The sequence below is a fragment of the Polypterus senegalus genome, chromosome 8, assembly GCF_016835505.1.
Source record: "Polypterus senegalus isolate Bchr_013 chromosome 8, ASM1683550v1, whole genome shotgun sequence".
NCBI classification, from domain to species: Eukaryota; Metazoa; Chordata; class Cladistia; order Polypteriformes; family Polypteridae; genus Polypterus; species Polypterus senegalus.
In genome coordinates, this window is record NC_053161.1 from 129,765,088 (window position 1) to 129,781,543 (window position 16,456).

Consider the following 16,456-nt stretch of genomic DNA (forward strand, 5'->3'; position numbering starts at 1 on the left):
ACTGTAAATGCACCACATTTTATGATTGATTAGTGGTGTGCGGTAAACACGATTACAAAAAATATATTTGGGGAAAATAAACATTTTATAACACAATGCACACTTTATTAATTGCAAATCGCAAAAACGACCTATCCAAAGGGTAAATGCACAATATCCGTTCTAGCTCTGTATATATTCGGTTCAGAAAAAAAATTGACATATGCAAAATTTTCGAAAATCTTAATTCTAAATTTCATTAGAACCCAATATATAAAAGTGTCTTCAGAAGATTTAAAGAATTTACAAAATTAATATTAACACATAAAAACATATTCAGACGATTTGTTAACAAGGGTTTCGGACTTAGTGCGCTACGGTGGTGGATTCAAATCCCGCCATATACTGAGTAACCAGGACCGTTACCTGCCTGCGCTCCAACTGTGAGAATGTGACCCATCAAATCTTCACGGATTCCATTTTGTGACTGTATAGCGCCTTAATGAGGGAAACAGTGTTGAATGGAAGTGCGTCGCCCACCCGACACACCTCAATGAAGACACACTAAATGGAATTTCAAATGCGAAAATTGAAAATAACGTTAAACAACAATGCAGAAGATTCCGTATATGTGTATGAAGCAAGTTAGTTGAAGTGTGTCTGGATCCTTTAATTGTTCGTGTTTTTGCAGTCAGCGGACAAAGCGAATATGAAATACCGAGCTTCCAAATGTATTATTATAACAATGAAATATATATGCATATTGTCAAATTCTTCATTTTGTAAAATATAAGAACAGCACTCCACTCATTATTTCAAAATTATAAACAATATTTGCAATGGCACTAACATTTAAAAGAATACGGAACTTTAAAATGCAGCAAGGTCAAATGTAATAATAATAGTGTGGCGTAGTGGTTAAAGCTTTGGACTTCAAGCCCTGAGGTTGTGGGTTCCAATCCTCCTACTTGCACTGTGTGACCCTGAACAAGTCATGTAACCTGCCTTTGTTCCAAAAGAAAAAAGTAACCATTTGTATCTCAAAGGATATAAGCTGCTTTGGATAAAGGCGTCAGAAAAATAAATAAATGTAATTTAAAGTACATTATGAGAGCATTTAAATATCGGACAGTTCGATCTCCCTGCTGCCAGAGAGCGGATTCGGATGAAAGCCCGGATTCTCTCTGTGTCTCGTTTCAGTGCTCCCTCTGTGTATGTGTGTGTGCTTATGGATTTTGGCTTCCAAATCCCCTTGTATAAGTTAGTTTTGTAGGTAACTGAAAAGAGCGATTGAATAGTCTTGAGGAAGCCCGGAATCTCGACCCGAGTCAGTCCAAGCCTTGCGTTCGATCAAAAAAGATGCTGCTGTAATAGAGTAATAATAATAATACATTTTATGTATAGCGCCTTTCTCGTTAGCAAGGCATCTTGGCTTTAGGAAACAAATGTCACTGTCAGTTACTGACATTAACTTAAAAACATCTCTAACATCGCTTGATAATCAGCTTCAAGTGTAAAAATCGCGAGCACTGCAATATTATAAGGATTTACTGTGATCTGACGATGCTATTAACCCAAAGAAGCAGTAAGCGAATTATGCTCTGTTCTATTTATCTTAATTTAGTGGCAAGTGACCAGCAGTCTGTTCTGAATTATTTGGAAGTGTGAACGGACGTGTCTCGGTTCACTTTAGGAAAAAGTAACAACACTGCGTATTGTGTATACAGTCATAAATCAGAGCGCTTTAACTGTTGTTCTGAAGCACGTGCCGCTAATGAAGCGCAATTTAATAGTTCCTGCTTTATCACTTTATTCCCCCCGCCTCTCTGGCGCAGTCAGAGCCCGCGGTACATTTGGGAGGGAGGAGCTCCTGTTACTCCATATTCATTAGAGCTAAGGAGGCAGCCTTCGGTATCCCGCTGCGCTTGTCGATATAAAGAGACGCCTCGGGTTACTCCAAGACAAGACAAATTAAGAGTCACCATAAAAAAGAAAGAAAGCAAGAAAGAAAGAAAGAAAAAAATTCACAGTATCACTGTTGATACCAGACATCTACACCTACAATTGAACTCGAGGGCTTTGGATCAACCTTAGGTCTCCATGATTATGGAATTTCTTAATGAGAAGTTTGCAGTGAAGAACCACGGCGTTAAAAGCGCAGATTTTTACGTGGGATCGGGAAGCACGTTGGAGCAAGTTATGGAAAGTATGGAGAGCGTGCCGTTTTACAGCAAAGCGTCGGCCAAGTGCATCCAAGCATTTAATCTGCAAGGCGGTGAGCAGCAGGGGCGAACATCTCCATGTGATGATCAAAACGGTAAGTGATGCTGGAGAGAACACACCGACTCCGGAATGCGGGGAGTGGCCGAGCAAAGCGCTTCAAGTGGGCTAACACTGAGAGCCTTCGCGGGTCTGGGGAAACCTGAGCAGAACGGGCATCCTTAATGAGGAGGGCCTTTTAAATAAAAGCAAGGGAGTCTTTACTGTTTGAAATCGAAGCATGATGCGTTCTTATTTTTCATGTTATTTTTCTTTGCGGTAACAGGGTATACATTAATACACGAATAAATGCGCTATACACAGGATTTTCCACCCGCTCCTCTGTTAAGAGTCCAGATTTCCGTTAAAAGTGGAGCACTAGAGATATACAGTTAAGATGAGCTTTTATAAACTCTCTAACCCGGTAGAAGGTGATTTACAGTATAAACAACCGATTAGTTAACTGATTGATTACAAATTGTACTTCAGAAATCTGGAGCTATAGAGATGATCCTGCCTACTACATAATGTTTCTTTTACAGAAACACACAATTATGTATTCTAATAAAGGTCGTCATTTAATTGAATAAAAGATTTGTCGTTTAAAACATCATTGCTATTCAAAAATAGTAGAAAAAAGTTCATATAAGAGTCAACTTGTGTTTTTAAATGTTTTCAAAACAATGTGGATAATTAATTAATTGGATAATTATGATTTAATTTCCCACATTCGGGGATTAATAAAGTATATCAAATGAAATCCCCATATGTTTTAAATGACTTTCAGAATGCTGGGCGAATATATATATATATATATATATATATATATATATATTCGCCCAGCATTCTGAAGGTCATTTAAAACATATGGAGAGGGAGAACGTCACCTGACCGAATATAATAATCAACTAAATATTAATGACGGCAGTACGAAATAGCTGAAAATGTACTCCGTGTATTTATTAGTGAACATTTTCGTGTGTTAAAAGAACAAACACTTTAGGGCAACTTCCAGAAAAAAAAACGGTGGGTGTAGACCTTACATATTCAGATAACACATTCTTATTTCAAAAGTTATTTCTATCATCACCCTACGGATGAAAAAGTAAGTAGTTAGGTCACTCGTCAGCATACGTTACTCTGTGCTGTGTTTCTTTCAAATCTTTCAGATTGTTTTTCAGGTGAAAAAAAAATCACTTTGACATATAGTGAAAGGCGAATTCTCTAAAGAATTTAATACAAATCAAATACATTTTTATAAGTCAGCAATAATTATACACACAGTATAATATAAAATGCTTAGTTGTTAAAACTACAAAACTGTGCATTAGAAGAATAATGTAAGAGAAAACAAAAAACTAATATATTAATATCAATAAAAATCAATATGTACAATGTTTATGGAATAAACTTCATAAACAGCACTTCACATTAGCGACTTTAGGTATTATAATAAAGCGTTATCCACCTGGGCATTTTACAAACTATGCTAATTATAAGAATGGAAAAAATTGCAAATAAAAAATAATGCTCTAATTGTAAAATATTTTGAATTATACTGTTTGCTGAAAGTATGCATTAAATTATAATTCTTATTCCCAATACTTTGCTGATGCTATATTATAATTATTATAAGTGGATACCAATACAGTATAGATGTGCATTGCTGCCTAACAGTCTATTTTAAGAGGCGTTTCTTAAGTACAGACGCTGCACGTCACTTTGCCTGAGCATCTCTTCTTCGTACCGTTTCTTTTCTATTACTCGATGATTCTAAACACTGTTAATTTAATATCAATAGATATTGCTTTAGTTCCTCATCCCCCTAAAACCCAACAGCATTATATAGTGACAGTTGAATAAATATATGTAATGTATAATATTGCACTCTATGACAACTACAGAGCTATGGTTGACAATAACTAAGGCGCACACTCCCTTATTTCGCGTATATCCTTGTATTAATTCCATCAGTGTCACTAAAGCACAGCAGCATCACCAATGTCAAATTAACACTGACATGTTTACACGGTTATAAGGATTTATGTGACTCAATCTGACAACATGACACCACTAATGCTGACAATAATATTCGGAGATAGTCTCCGGCATCCCGCAAAAATGAATTTGAAAGTCCAGATTTTAAAAAAATCTGTCGATGGAAGGATGGTACAGAAGTTGTTTCATTTTATTTTTTATTCTTTATTATTTGTTTACTTTTACATATACATGTGTATTTGTCACGTTACTGCATTTTTCCTGTATCGAATAATCGATTGACGATATTTTGTCCACAGTTGTCGCAAATTTCGGCCCTTCGAAATCCGACGGACACGCACAGCGCTCCGACCTTGCCAGATCCATGGAAAACTGCTGCTCCTTAAGCGTGTCGCCTGTTACTTCAGGCAATCAAGACAAAGTAGAAATGGATGACATGGCGGAGAAGTGTGACAGCAACGTTTCCAGCAGCAAGAAGAGGAGGCACAGGACAACCTTCACAAGCGTGCAGCTCGAGGAACTCGAGAAAGTCTTCCAGAAGACGCATTACCCAGATGTGTACGTGAGGGAGCAGCTGGCGATGAGGACGGAGCTCACCGAAGCTCGAGTGCAGGTATCGAGAAAAACACGTGGGTTTTGTAGGGGGTTGGGAATGGGGGTGGGGGGGTTGTTTCGTGTGTTGCGCATAGAGATTACTTTAGGAGGTCAGGCCAAGTGACTGTGCGTTAGACAGGTGTCAGGACAGCAAGAGTCTGCGTGGTGCCTACGTCATGCCCTCGCGCGAGCTCGTCAAAGACTTGCAGTGAGTGAGTGTTCCCTGTGATAGACTGGTATCAATGCTGCAAGGATCGACTCGAAAAAATGAATGAGCAGATAAATCATTTGATGCTTAAAGTCTCCTTAGTGCCATATTGAGTTCGTCATAAAGCTCCACAGCCTTCTTATACTTGTGTGGATATCAGTGTTACAAAACTATAGGGTTTATGATGGATTACTGTGGAAACCATTATAAATTATAATAAAAGCATCATGCAATTTTTATCTGCCTCTGCCTATCAATGTGATTTATGATATTTCATTTTCTTACATTTAATGCTGAATTTCGTGTTTCTAATGTTCTTAAAGCTGACTGTATTTCGCTTCATATAAACACATGAGTTTAATGGGAAATAATGATGAACCACTGCAACCTTTTTCTGTAGAATATGATCGTTTACTGTACACTTTTAAAAATAACGGTTCCTTAATGACACTTTACTGGTATTAGTGGTCAAAAGCTTGACAAAGAAACATTTAAATCTGGTAAGGGTTCTTTGCTTATAAAAATCGGATCTTTGGGCTTTAAAATTGTTTCTGAAAACAGAACTCTTTAATGAATAGTAGACTACTTATAATGACAGATCAAGAAAACCTCAACTTTGCCGGTGAAAGTCCTTTTCGAATCAGGAAGCCGCAGTTTTTTTTTTTACATATGTTTTAATTTGTTAGTGATTATTTATGGAACCTGTATACAGATCGAAATAAATAAAGGTTATTTCTAGAACATTTATGTGGATGGATCGTAAAATGACCCCCTTGTGGCATCGTTCAGAAGAACCACTTTGACATCTTTATTTTTAAGAGTGTAGAGGTGTTACAATTTGGAAATGTATGAAAAATGGGTAAATGTTAATCGACTTGGTGGAAAAACAAGTTACGAATGTTTACCTCTCAGTGTTGCTATTGTAGATACTGGCTGATGTAAAATGACCGGCACAGGTCGACGGTATTAAAATCGCTTTAAGACCATCAAGGAACTACGTAGATGAGTCATATCCATTATTAATATCGGATTTGTCTCTAAAATATTTTGTTCCTGGTGTATTTACATTAAAATAAATGCTTTTTAAATTGTGTTAGCGAACACAAAATCATGGAAATTAACGCTAATATCGCTTATTTATGACAATAAAAAAAAAAAAATAAGTGCGGTTGAAACCAAAAATAAAGTTGATTTTACCGTTATCGTCCAGTAATCCAGTTCGGGATTGGTTGGAGATGCTTCCGATCCTAATCAGCACTGAGCACAACACAGAAGCCCACCCTGGACGAAAGACCACACACACCCATACTCACGATGGGCTAAATTGAAGTTGTCAGTGAGCCCAATGGGCATCGCTTTGGGATGCAGGACAAAAAACGGAGTAAAATGCCGTTATTCGAATCCATGCAAGCCTTTCACAGTGCCAAGGGCACCTCTGGATTACTGAACATGTCATCCTGTGACCTCTGACAGGCAAACTAATGGCTTCAATGAAACATAAAACACGTCACGGGCAGGCTGAATACTAGAATTGCCATTTTGTGATTTGTTAAATTCATAGCCGTGTCAGCCCTGAAAAGTCTCTGATTTGTTACTGTTTGGATCTGTCTCTTAACAAAGTGCAAAATATAAATAGTTTCCCTAATTAGATTGAAAAATATTTGTAAAACATCTTATATCATAAAAGAAATAAATACGATTAAATATATAAAAAACATTTAACATTAGGAAGAGGTAAGAGCACTAAAAGGTTTCAAAAAGTATCTCGTCTGTCGGCGAAATAAAGCAACAGTGGAATCTTTTTAAATGTGTAACATGGTAGTGAGTACATTGTAATCATTTTTACCTTTCATACTTTTCCAAGAAGCATTAATTACAGATGAGTTTCTATTGATTTACAGGTTTGGTTTCAAAACAGAAGGGCGAAATGGAGAAAAAGAGAACGTTACGGTCAGATCCAGCAAGCAAAAAGTCACTTTGCGGCCACATACGACATCTCAGTCCTGCCAAGAGCGGACAGCTACTCGCAGGTGAGCCTTTAAAAAGAAAGAAAGAAAGAAAGAATATTAATAATTATGTAAAGAATCTAATGTGTAATTCACCCAAGGATTTTTTATCCATGTTAAGTGCATGGCTAACATTTTTCATATTGTGAATATAATTCCTTTCTGAAAGAGTGCATGTGCCAGAACAATAAAAAAAGAGATGGCGTTGCATTTAAAATTTACAAAACATGTTATTTTTTTAGGTACATTATTAAATATGACCGTTCTTGAATGGCTCTTTTCTGGGTTGTGTAGTTCCATGTAGAACCATTGCTTGACAAAGTACCAATTTATTCTAGGAAGGTTCTCGGTATATGAATGGGATATTTGAGCTTTGAAAAGGTTTCTAGTATGTTGACTAAACAAAAATATTAAATGTATAGTGGGCTACCTAGGAGGATACAAAGTGATCAGGAAAACTTGAACTTAGCTTGTAACCAGCAAGAGTTCTTTTAAAATCGCGAACCTATTCATATTTCACAAATCTGTTATCTATGATTATTTTTGAAATCTGTTACGGATTTAAAATTATCTTTCTGGAACCTTTAGGTGGATGGTTCTTGTGGGGTTCCAAAAACAGTTCCCCTCTGAAGAACCACTTTGACACTTTTCTCTGTTAAGAGTTGACGTTTGCAACGAGGTCAGTGCTGTTCCTTCACAGCTCCCGAGCCCTGGGTTCAAAATATACACCTGATTATTGTCTATGAAGAGCCTACACATTCTGCTCCTGTATCAGTGGGCTTTTCTCGCTTCTTCTTCCATATTTCAAAGATATACTTATTGTATATTATAAATGGAATCTTTCTGTCTTTCTTTCTTTTATATTAGTGGCTTCAAGGCCAATTGAATTCATACATTTCAGATGGGTAGGACTAACGGTATTACGTTTTATTCAGATCACGTTTCTTCTTCTGCCCATCAAAAAAGCAAACAGTGAGAAAGGTTTAAAGCGAAGTAGTCATTCAGTGTACTGTGATACCAAAAAAAAAAAAAATTAATTAATTTAGTCGGACACCAATAAAATACTGTAAAATATCTTGAAGTTAATGGTCTATAATGGTCCTGTGGTGTACGTCTCATTGTATTGTGGCACATGTGGCTTAGGGTTCTTACAGTAGGTGCTTGTAAGGACACGTGAGACTGACGTCTCAGAGGGCAAACGATTAAGTAAAAAGCCGTTTTTTGTTTTCGATGTTATAAAAGCAATTAGAAAACGACAAACTTTTTGGTGTTGATGTTCCATTTTAAAAAAGCGAATTGAAACGTGTATGTATATACTTAAAAACAGTACACGACAGATTTAATGATATGTAATTTTTTAAAAACACGGTTTATGTGCGACATTTAGCGTCATTGAATAAGAAAGAAGGAAAGAATCAACCAGTATTTTTCACAATTACCTTTTTTCGAATTTAAGTTTTTCCTATTGCTAATATAATACGTTCTTTATTTTGACGCGCAACTTTAATCCATTTCTTTGAGAGTGACATGCTAAAAGCAAGTGTTCTTAAAAATATGATTTGATAAGAACTGGTTATTGTGCTCTTTGTACCTCTCTATTTCCTTTCCACATTTTGTGTACAAAATATTCAAATCTGTCTTCCCCGTATTATTGTCAAAGGACTATAGATAGATAGACAGATAACGGGTGAGGGTTATTTTCTTGCAGAAAATCGGTTATGGTCACATCATTTTACCTGTTGACTCAACAGTATATCGAGCTTATATACATTATATTTGTAAAGCGCAATGCAGTAATATGAATCACTGAATTTTAACTTATTTTATTTATTTTCAGAAAACGATCTGCTTAAATTCTTTATGTACAGCGCATGTCCCATTGGCAGTTTCTTAATGTTGTGTATATACAAATAATATGAATGTTTAAACGCATTTTACTGAACGAAATGCAATCTTATCACTTATAATGAAGACACCTAATAGTGGTAATCTGAGTTAACTGATAGCACTTTTTGATGGGAAACTCAATTTGTTCCTGCAGCTATATCATAAAAATGAAATAAAAGAAGTGGCACCCACTTATTGCGACACTCCAGATCATACACGCCAGACATAAATGATAATCGTGCCCCAGCGCCACTGGCCAATAGCTAAAAGATCCCCACGCTTTAGCTTTAGCAGCGCGTTTTACGTGTCGGTGACTAGCGGTGCTCCAGCCAGACGGTCGTAGAGGTCCTGGAGACATTCTCATTTTAGACTCTGCTTCTCTACCTGGGGTTTCCAAATAAAACAATTTACTAAAAAAAATGCTGTGCTGCGGCTGTCGGGTAAATGTGTTTTTATGCAGTGCTGTGTAAAGCGAGTCTTCTTTTAAACTTTTCCAGTTTTAGTTTTTAACAATGTGCGGCCTTCTAAATTTCACAAGTTGCGGGACTTCGTTCTACGTGTCTTGTTTTTTTGGTTCGTTTCGTGGAGTTATAGTAATGACTGCACACAGGACTCGTTATACTATAGGCCGTGACCTTAATGAGTTAAACTGCAAACAGTATGTACATATCAAAGCATACATTCAGAAAACAAATCATTTATGCCTGAAATAGATTTAATCAGAAAACCACAGACCGTTGCTGCCAATGTAACCGTGCACGTTTTTTCCATTTCCACAACCGCCCAGTAAAACACGACACACACTGTAGCTGGGAGGACCACTTTTTCGAATACATACTTCTGTCTCTATTACAGTTTATTCTGCGCTTTTCGTTGACAACAGTAATGACCATTTCATCAATGACTCTGACTTTTTTACCTTTACGTGTATCCACATACCCAACCGCTTTTTCCAGTTTCGTGCGGCCAATCCCGTCTGCCGGAGTGCAGGAAGGGAAACAGCACTGGACGGCGACGGGGCGTCAGGGCATTATAGGGCACCCTCACGCACTCACCCACCATGAATGAATATACAGATGTCAGTTAACCTAACCTGTCTGTGCGATGTCCGTTTAAAGCTGGAGTCCGCAGAGGAAAGGCCGTGCAGAACATATTAACAGTCTGCGGAGCTAATACTTGAAACCAAGATCGTGGGAATATGAGAGAGCTGTGTCATTAATTGCACTGTATGGTTAATTTATTTATGTCAAAGAAATGCAGTGCAGATTCTTCTAGTGAAGCAGGATGAAGGAAAACAAAACAAGAAAGCATTATAGTGGTACAGTATGTTCGTTTCATAATAGGATTCTTCACTTACTGCAATGTTACTGTGACTAATATTTTGTCACTGATATACCTTGAGGATGAAAACGTTTAGGCATCAATCAATATATTTTTTTTCTACAGCACTTTGAATAGTGATGACTATCACAAAGCAATTCTTAATTCAAAAGTTAAAAAACAAGCTTTTAGATAGGCCATTTAGGCCTAAACTGCTTATCAATTGTTACTCACCTACTGCATCCAAATGTAACCTCAGTATTTATGCACAGTTCTATAACTGGCTCTATGCATCTACAATACTAAGTACAATCAAATTGTTTCAAACATTTGTGCAAAATTCACTTTTGTCCATTTCCATATATATGGCTGGATGTGTTCATTTTTAAGAGTTTATTCATAAGTAACAGATGGCACCAAACTTGCCTAATTCCTTTCCCATTTAAAATTGCTTTTACTATGTACAGTACCCTCTGTCACCGTACACTTTTAAAACTAAAGGTACCAAATTAGTTCCTGATAGCGGGGGACCATTTTGGGTTCCCAAAAAAAACATCCTCACGAAGGTACCAATAAGAACCTTTATTTATTTAGATCCATAATAGGTTCAATAAATAAGTACAATATGGATAGATGATGATAATAGTCTTGTGAAGTATCCTGGTTTTAAATGGACACAAGCTGAATCTTAAAACATAGACTACATTCAGAGTTCCTGATCTGTTAGTTCCCTGCAAAGCAGCCGACTGTGTTTTAAATATGTTTTTTGTCCATGTATGAAGAACCTTATCAATGCCTAAATAACCAATTTTATTTCAAAGAACCCTTCCCAGAATGAAAAGGTTATTTTCCAAGCGATGGCTCTTCGACGAACAACACAACCTAGTAAAGTGTCATTTTAGATTGTTATTTTTAAGAGTGTAGGCTGAAAAGTTTCTCTTCTCTTCTTTTGACCTTCTTTTTAAGAAATGGTTGTGTAAAAAATAAAATACAAAGTCACGTAGCTCACGTAGCTAGTGCAGAGATTATAGAAAATGTTAAAAATCATATGCATAACATACTGAGACAAATTGATGATTAGCTAATCAGATTGGGATAATTTAATTTAATTCAATATATGTTTGTGAAATTACTTTCATCCATGTTACTTCCCTTTACATTCCTACATTCCATATTACATTCCTTCAATATAGAGAGCAAAATGGAAGAAGGAATAACAACATGTTGCCGTCCTCAGTCTGTTAATGTTACTCTTTTCCTATAAAGATGTACCCAATATTGTAGAAGTTACATTTTAAAACTATTCTGTAAAATTATAAATGACTGAAATTCTTTAGATTCAGTAAACATACATCCAGTGTGCTATCTATCCATCATTTTTGAAACCAGAGAAGTTCCAGAGACTACCTTGGCATAACTGGGCGCAAGGTTGGAACAAGTCTTGGACAGGACACTAGTCGATCACTTGGAACATTAAAGAAGCAATCCACATCCACGTATATTGTAATTTACAGTCAACCATTGAAAGAATTAGTACAGTGTTTTCCAGCTGTTACTTTAAAATAGATTCTTCAACAAGAATACTGGCACAGAGATAAAAACTGGTTAATGGTAAATTTTGCACAAAACATTTGATTTTTTTTTATTGTCACACAGAGAACCAGAGAAATTAGGTAAATGAGACTGATGAGCTTTGTTTGACCAAATTTACCAGATCCTACCAAAATTGTCACAATGTTCTAAAAAAAATGTAAATGTGGGTGAAAAAAATGAGTGTGCATCAAATGGCACACAAAGTGAAACCAACATCCTCTTAATCCAAAGCAGAGCAAGCTGGACCAACATAGGGCTGAAATAAATTTGTTCGTTTTTATGTTTCATTATTGTTAAGCAGAACACTATAATGGAATGCAATCAAACATATTATAAGAGAAACATTCATTTTACTTCTAAGTAAATACAAAGAATGAAAAGGTAAAATAGAAATACTAGGGGAAAAAAGCAAAACATGATTCAATCCGCACCCAAGAGAAAGAGAAAAAGTACAGTGACACAGGCCCAAAAATTTAAAATGTAATAAAATAATCAGTAACAAAAGAGTCGAGCATAGGCCCACTGTGCAAATTCTAAAATACTATAAATGAATTCTTGCCATATTTTAAAAAGTCCATTCATTTTTCTTTAAATCTGTTAAAAATACAGGACAACAGATGGCTCTAAACTACATTATCTCAGCAGCATCAGAGCATCAGGACAAAAAGCAGGACGCAGTTCTGGACAGGAGGCTAGTCAATCACAGGGCACACCCACAGTCACAGTCATACCAGGCCAGTTTAGAATTGCCAGTCAGCCAAGTCTGCACATCTTTAAGATATGGGTGGAAACCATGAGTGCAGTGAAATAGGATATCAGAACAAACAATTACTTAAACAAATGGATGAGATCATTTAAATCCAAGATATATGAGGGGGGAATACAGTATTTTACTCTCGTAATCACCAAAGCACGTCATAGCAACTAAATGCAAATAATGAATTGAATTTAGAATTTAACCAACAGTTACTGTAAAACCAACAGAATTGCACAAGTGTAATTTGAAGCATCATCCATATCTATAGGGTGGTTCCAGATCTAATTATGCAATTTTCATTACGCTATAACTTATTAAGTGTATTACTTAGAACATCACCCGAAAAATCCCTGACCATCGAGAAGTGTGTGAACTGACAACATGAAGAATTGTCTTCGTGCCGAACAGGAATCGTCCCCACATAAATTAAAGTCATCCAGATGATCTGGATCGGCATAACTATATCTAGACCACCCTCTATCTATCTATCTATCTATCTATCTATCTATCTATCTATCTATCTATCTATCTATCTATCTATCTATCTATCTAAAATCCAAAAAATCAAAAAGTTGAATCTCAGAAAAAATTTTTTAGTAATGGATGAAGATTTTTAAAATTTACAATAGCAGTGGATGAAAAATAAATGTATATATTATTTTAGTGTTATGTTTTGATCGAAAGAATCTCACATATAAACCCAGACAGATTTCCAGTACATGGTGCCCTGTGGTAGTCAAAATGAGATATGTTTGGGCAACATACATATATTACTTGTGTTTTGTCACTTGTATGTTTTCTTATGAGGCAAAGAGAAAGGGAAGCTGTGTTGGAATTTACAGCTCATCATTTATTTAAACCATTGTGCTATTTCCACCATAACAATTCCATTCAATTTATGTGCACGGTTAAAACAGAGATAGAAAAAAAATGTAGCTGACACAGAACACAGGGCTGTTATTTTGGTAAGGTCGAGTGCCTTTAATTCTAATTCGCTTGACTCTTTACTTACTGTATTTCATTCTTACTTTTCTTTTCTTTTCTATTGTACATCTCAGATTCCGAACAATTTGTGGACTGGCGGACCCACCTCAAACAGCTCTGTGGTTTCCTCCTGTATGATCGCTCGGGACTCCTCCCCCTGTGTGACGTCATACCCCCACTCCCCGCGGAGCGAGAGCTACGTGGGATTCGGCAACCAGCAGAACCAATTTGCTCATGTCTCCCTCAATAACTTCTTCACAGACTCTTTGCTCTCGGCGACTCCAAATGGACACGCCTTTGAAGCAAAGCCCGAATTTGAAAGGAGGTCTTCTAGTATCGCTGTCCTTCGAATGAAAGCCAAGGAGCACGCTGCCAACATCTCGTGGGCCATATGAGCACGTGAACTTGTTCATGATTATCTGAGCTGCATTTTGTTTGCTCAGTTTTTATTGTTAATCGTTAAGAGTGTGGTTGCATTTTTGGAACTATGCAATGAAGATTCACAAGGCAAACTGCATAGCTAAAAGTCGCTTTGATTAAAAGCTGAAATATATCATTTATCGTGTGTTAAACACAAATTACCAACTTGGTTTTCAGAATTTTATGTATTTTTTTATAAAGTGAAAAGTTTCAAATAATTATATGCATACTAGTTGCATTAGGGTTATCATATTTTTACTATCTGTTATTATTTTGTTTACAATTTATGACTGTTTAGTTGAGGGTACTTTGAACTTGTCTGCTTTGTAACAAAGCATCATTTTTCTATATCATTAAATTGTTACTTTTTTTCCACAGCATTTTGATGGGTTTGACTTTTCCTCTTTTTAAAAAAAGAAGCCACAATCCACTTTCACAAGAGCGTTTACTCCTTTTCATTAGTTCCATCCATTTTCTGAACCTAATTCTTCATAGTTAGAATGCTGCCAGAGCTATATTCTGAAAAAGAAAAAAAAAACAGGTAAAAGGCAAATACCAGCCTTAGTAACGGGCACCAGCACATTGCATGTCACCCACACACTGTATTAAAGGTGCAATTATATGAGTGCTTTACTTCAAAATTGTCTTTCTTAAACTTTGTTGACTTTAGTCTTTCATAAAACTGTTACCTTCAAGCACTGCATCATCATGAAGGTTCCAGAAAGATCCTTTATTTATTTAGAACAATGACCTTAAATAGCTATGAACAGATAATAACAGATTTGTTAAATGCCATTGGCTTTATGAATTTATAACGACTCTTGCTCCGCACAATAAAATAGGCTAGGGTTAGGGTTTCTTTGTCTGTCAGTATTCTTCTATGTAGTCAGCTATACATTAAATATTTCTGTTTTATATACATATTAGGAACCCTTTCAAAGTTAAAAGAACCAATGTCATATGTCAAAATATATGTATAAATATATATATATATATATATATATATATATATATATATATATATATATATATATATATATATATATATATATATATATATATATATATATGTCAAAATGAAATGCTTCTTTGTCAAGCATTGAGTCTATGAGGAATCATTCAATCTAGTAAAGTACTATTGAAGATCTGTCAATTTTTAAGAGTGTAGAATGGCTTTGTGTAAGTAAAATTACGTGTGAACTGCATCCTACGAGGGACATTCAGTAAGTTTCTGCACCTTATTTTAATTCTATTTATTAAGAATTTCAAAAACAAATCACATCATTATTCTACATAGTCACCTTCATTTGCGATGCAATTTTCCCAGCGTCATACCAACTTTTTAATGCACAATTACTGCTCCTCCCACCTTCACTGTTTCCAACGAAAATTTAAAAGTGCGGAAACTTTTTAAACATCCCTCATATCTAAGACAGGTTCCTGTCCCATAAGCATTACTGTTGTGGGTTTCTAACCCCTTGGTATGCTCGACAAGAGGAAAAGGGTATAGAAAAAAGGTTAATGACTATTTTTACTACACTCTTAAAAATAAAGGTTTTTAATGGCATTTTATGGTTCTTTGCAGGATCCTCAAACTATTTCTTGACAAATAACCTTACTATACCGGAAAGGGATCACTGCATATGAAATTGGCTCTTTGTGCTTTGAAATACTATCTAATATTTGGGGTCAAAAAGAAATCTGTAATGTATGGTAGGCTGTACCTAGGTGGGCACTGTCAGATTAAGAAAACCTGGACTAAGCCTGTGTCACATCCGGGTTTATTTACTGTATGGAGCCTGTTACAAATCTAAATAAAGAAAAGTTTTTTTCTGGAGTCTTCACATAGGTGGGTCTTTTGGGAACCAAAAATGGTTCCCCTATTGTATTGCTCTGAATAACCACTCGGGCACTTGTATTTGTATTTGTGGTTCTTTATCACCTGAATTAAAATTACAACTGTTCCATTGAAAATCATATGAAGAAAAGATGAAATACCAAATGTAATGCATTAGCTTTTTTTAAATTTTTTTTTTATTAATTTTATTGCAATCCATACAAAGCAATCAAGTTTTTACAAAAAGAAAAATCGAGTTAAGAACAGATCGATCCCCACCCCTGAGAGAGAGAGCAAGCCAAACGGCCTAAAATTTAAGGCTTGTAAACATACCTAAATTAATAAATTCTCTGTGCTTTATAAATTTATTTTAAAATATTGCTGATTAGATCCTGCCATGTTTTGAAAAAAGTCTGTATGGATCCTTTAACTGAGTATTTCATTTTTTCCAATTTCAAATAATATAACACATCGGTTTCCCACTGACTTAAAAGAGGAGAGTTTGTGTTCTTCCAGTTGATCAGAATAAGTCTGCGTACCAAAAGTGTAGTGAATGCAATCACAATTTGTTTGTACTTCTCCACTTTAATGCATTAGCTTTTCACAAACTAAAG

The 16,456-nt window shown here is 35.8% G+C and overlaps 1 protein-coding gene across 1 annotated transcript; it reads left to right on the plus strand.

Annotated features, from left to right (window-relative positions):
- Nucleotides 1-1,815: 1,815 nt before the first annotated feature.
- Nucleotides 1,816-14,558, plus strand: alx1 (ALX homeobox 1). The gene is made up of 4 exons (XM_039760546.1): nt 1,816-2,296; nt 4,536-4,849; nt 6,940-7,068; nt 13,660-14,558. Exons 1-4 carry the CDS (start codon nt 2,080-2,082, stop codon nt 13,978-13,980), a joined length of 981 nt encoding a protein of 326 aa, XP_039616480.1. The 5' UTR covers nt 1,816-2,079; the 3' UTR covers nt 13,981-14,558.
- The last annotated feature ends 1,898 nt before the right edge of the window (nt 14,559-16,456 follow it).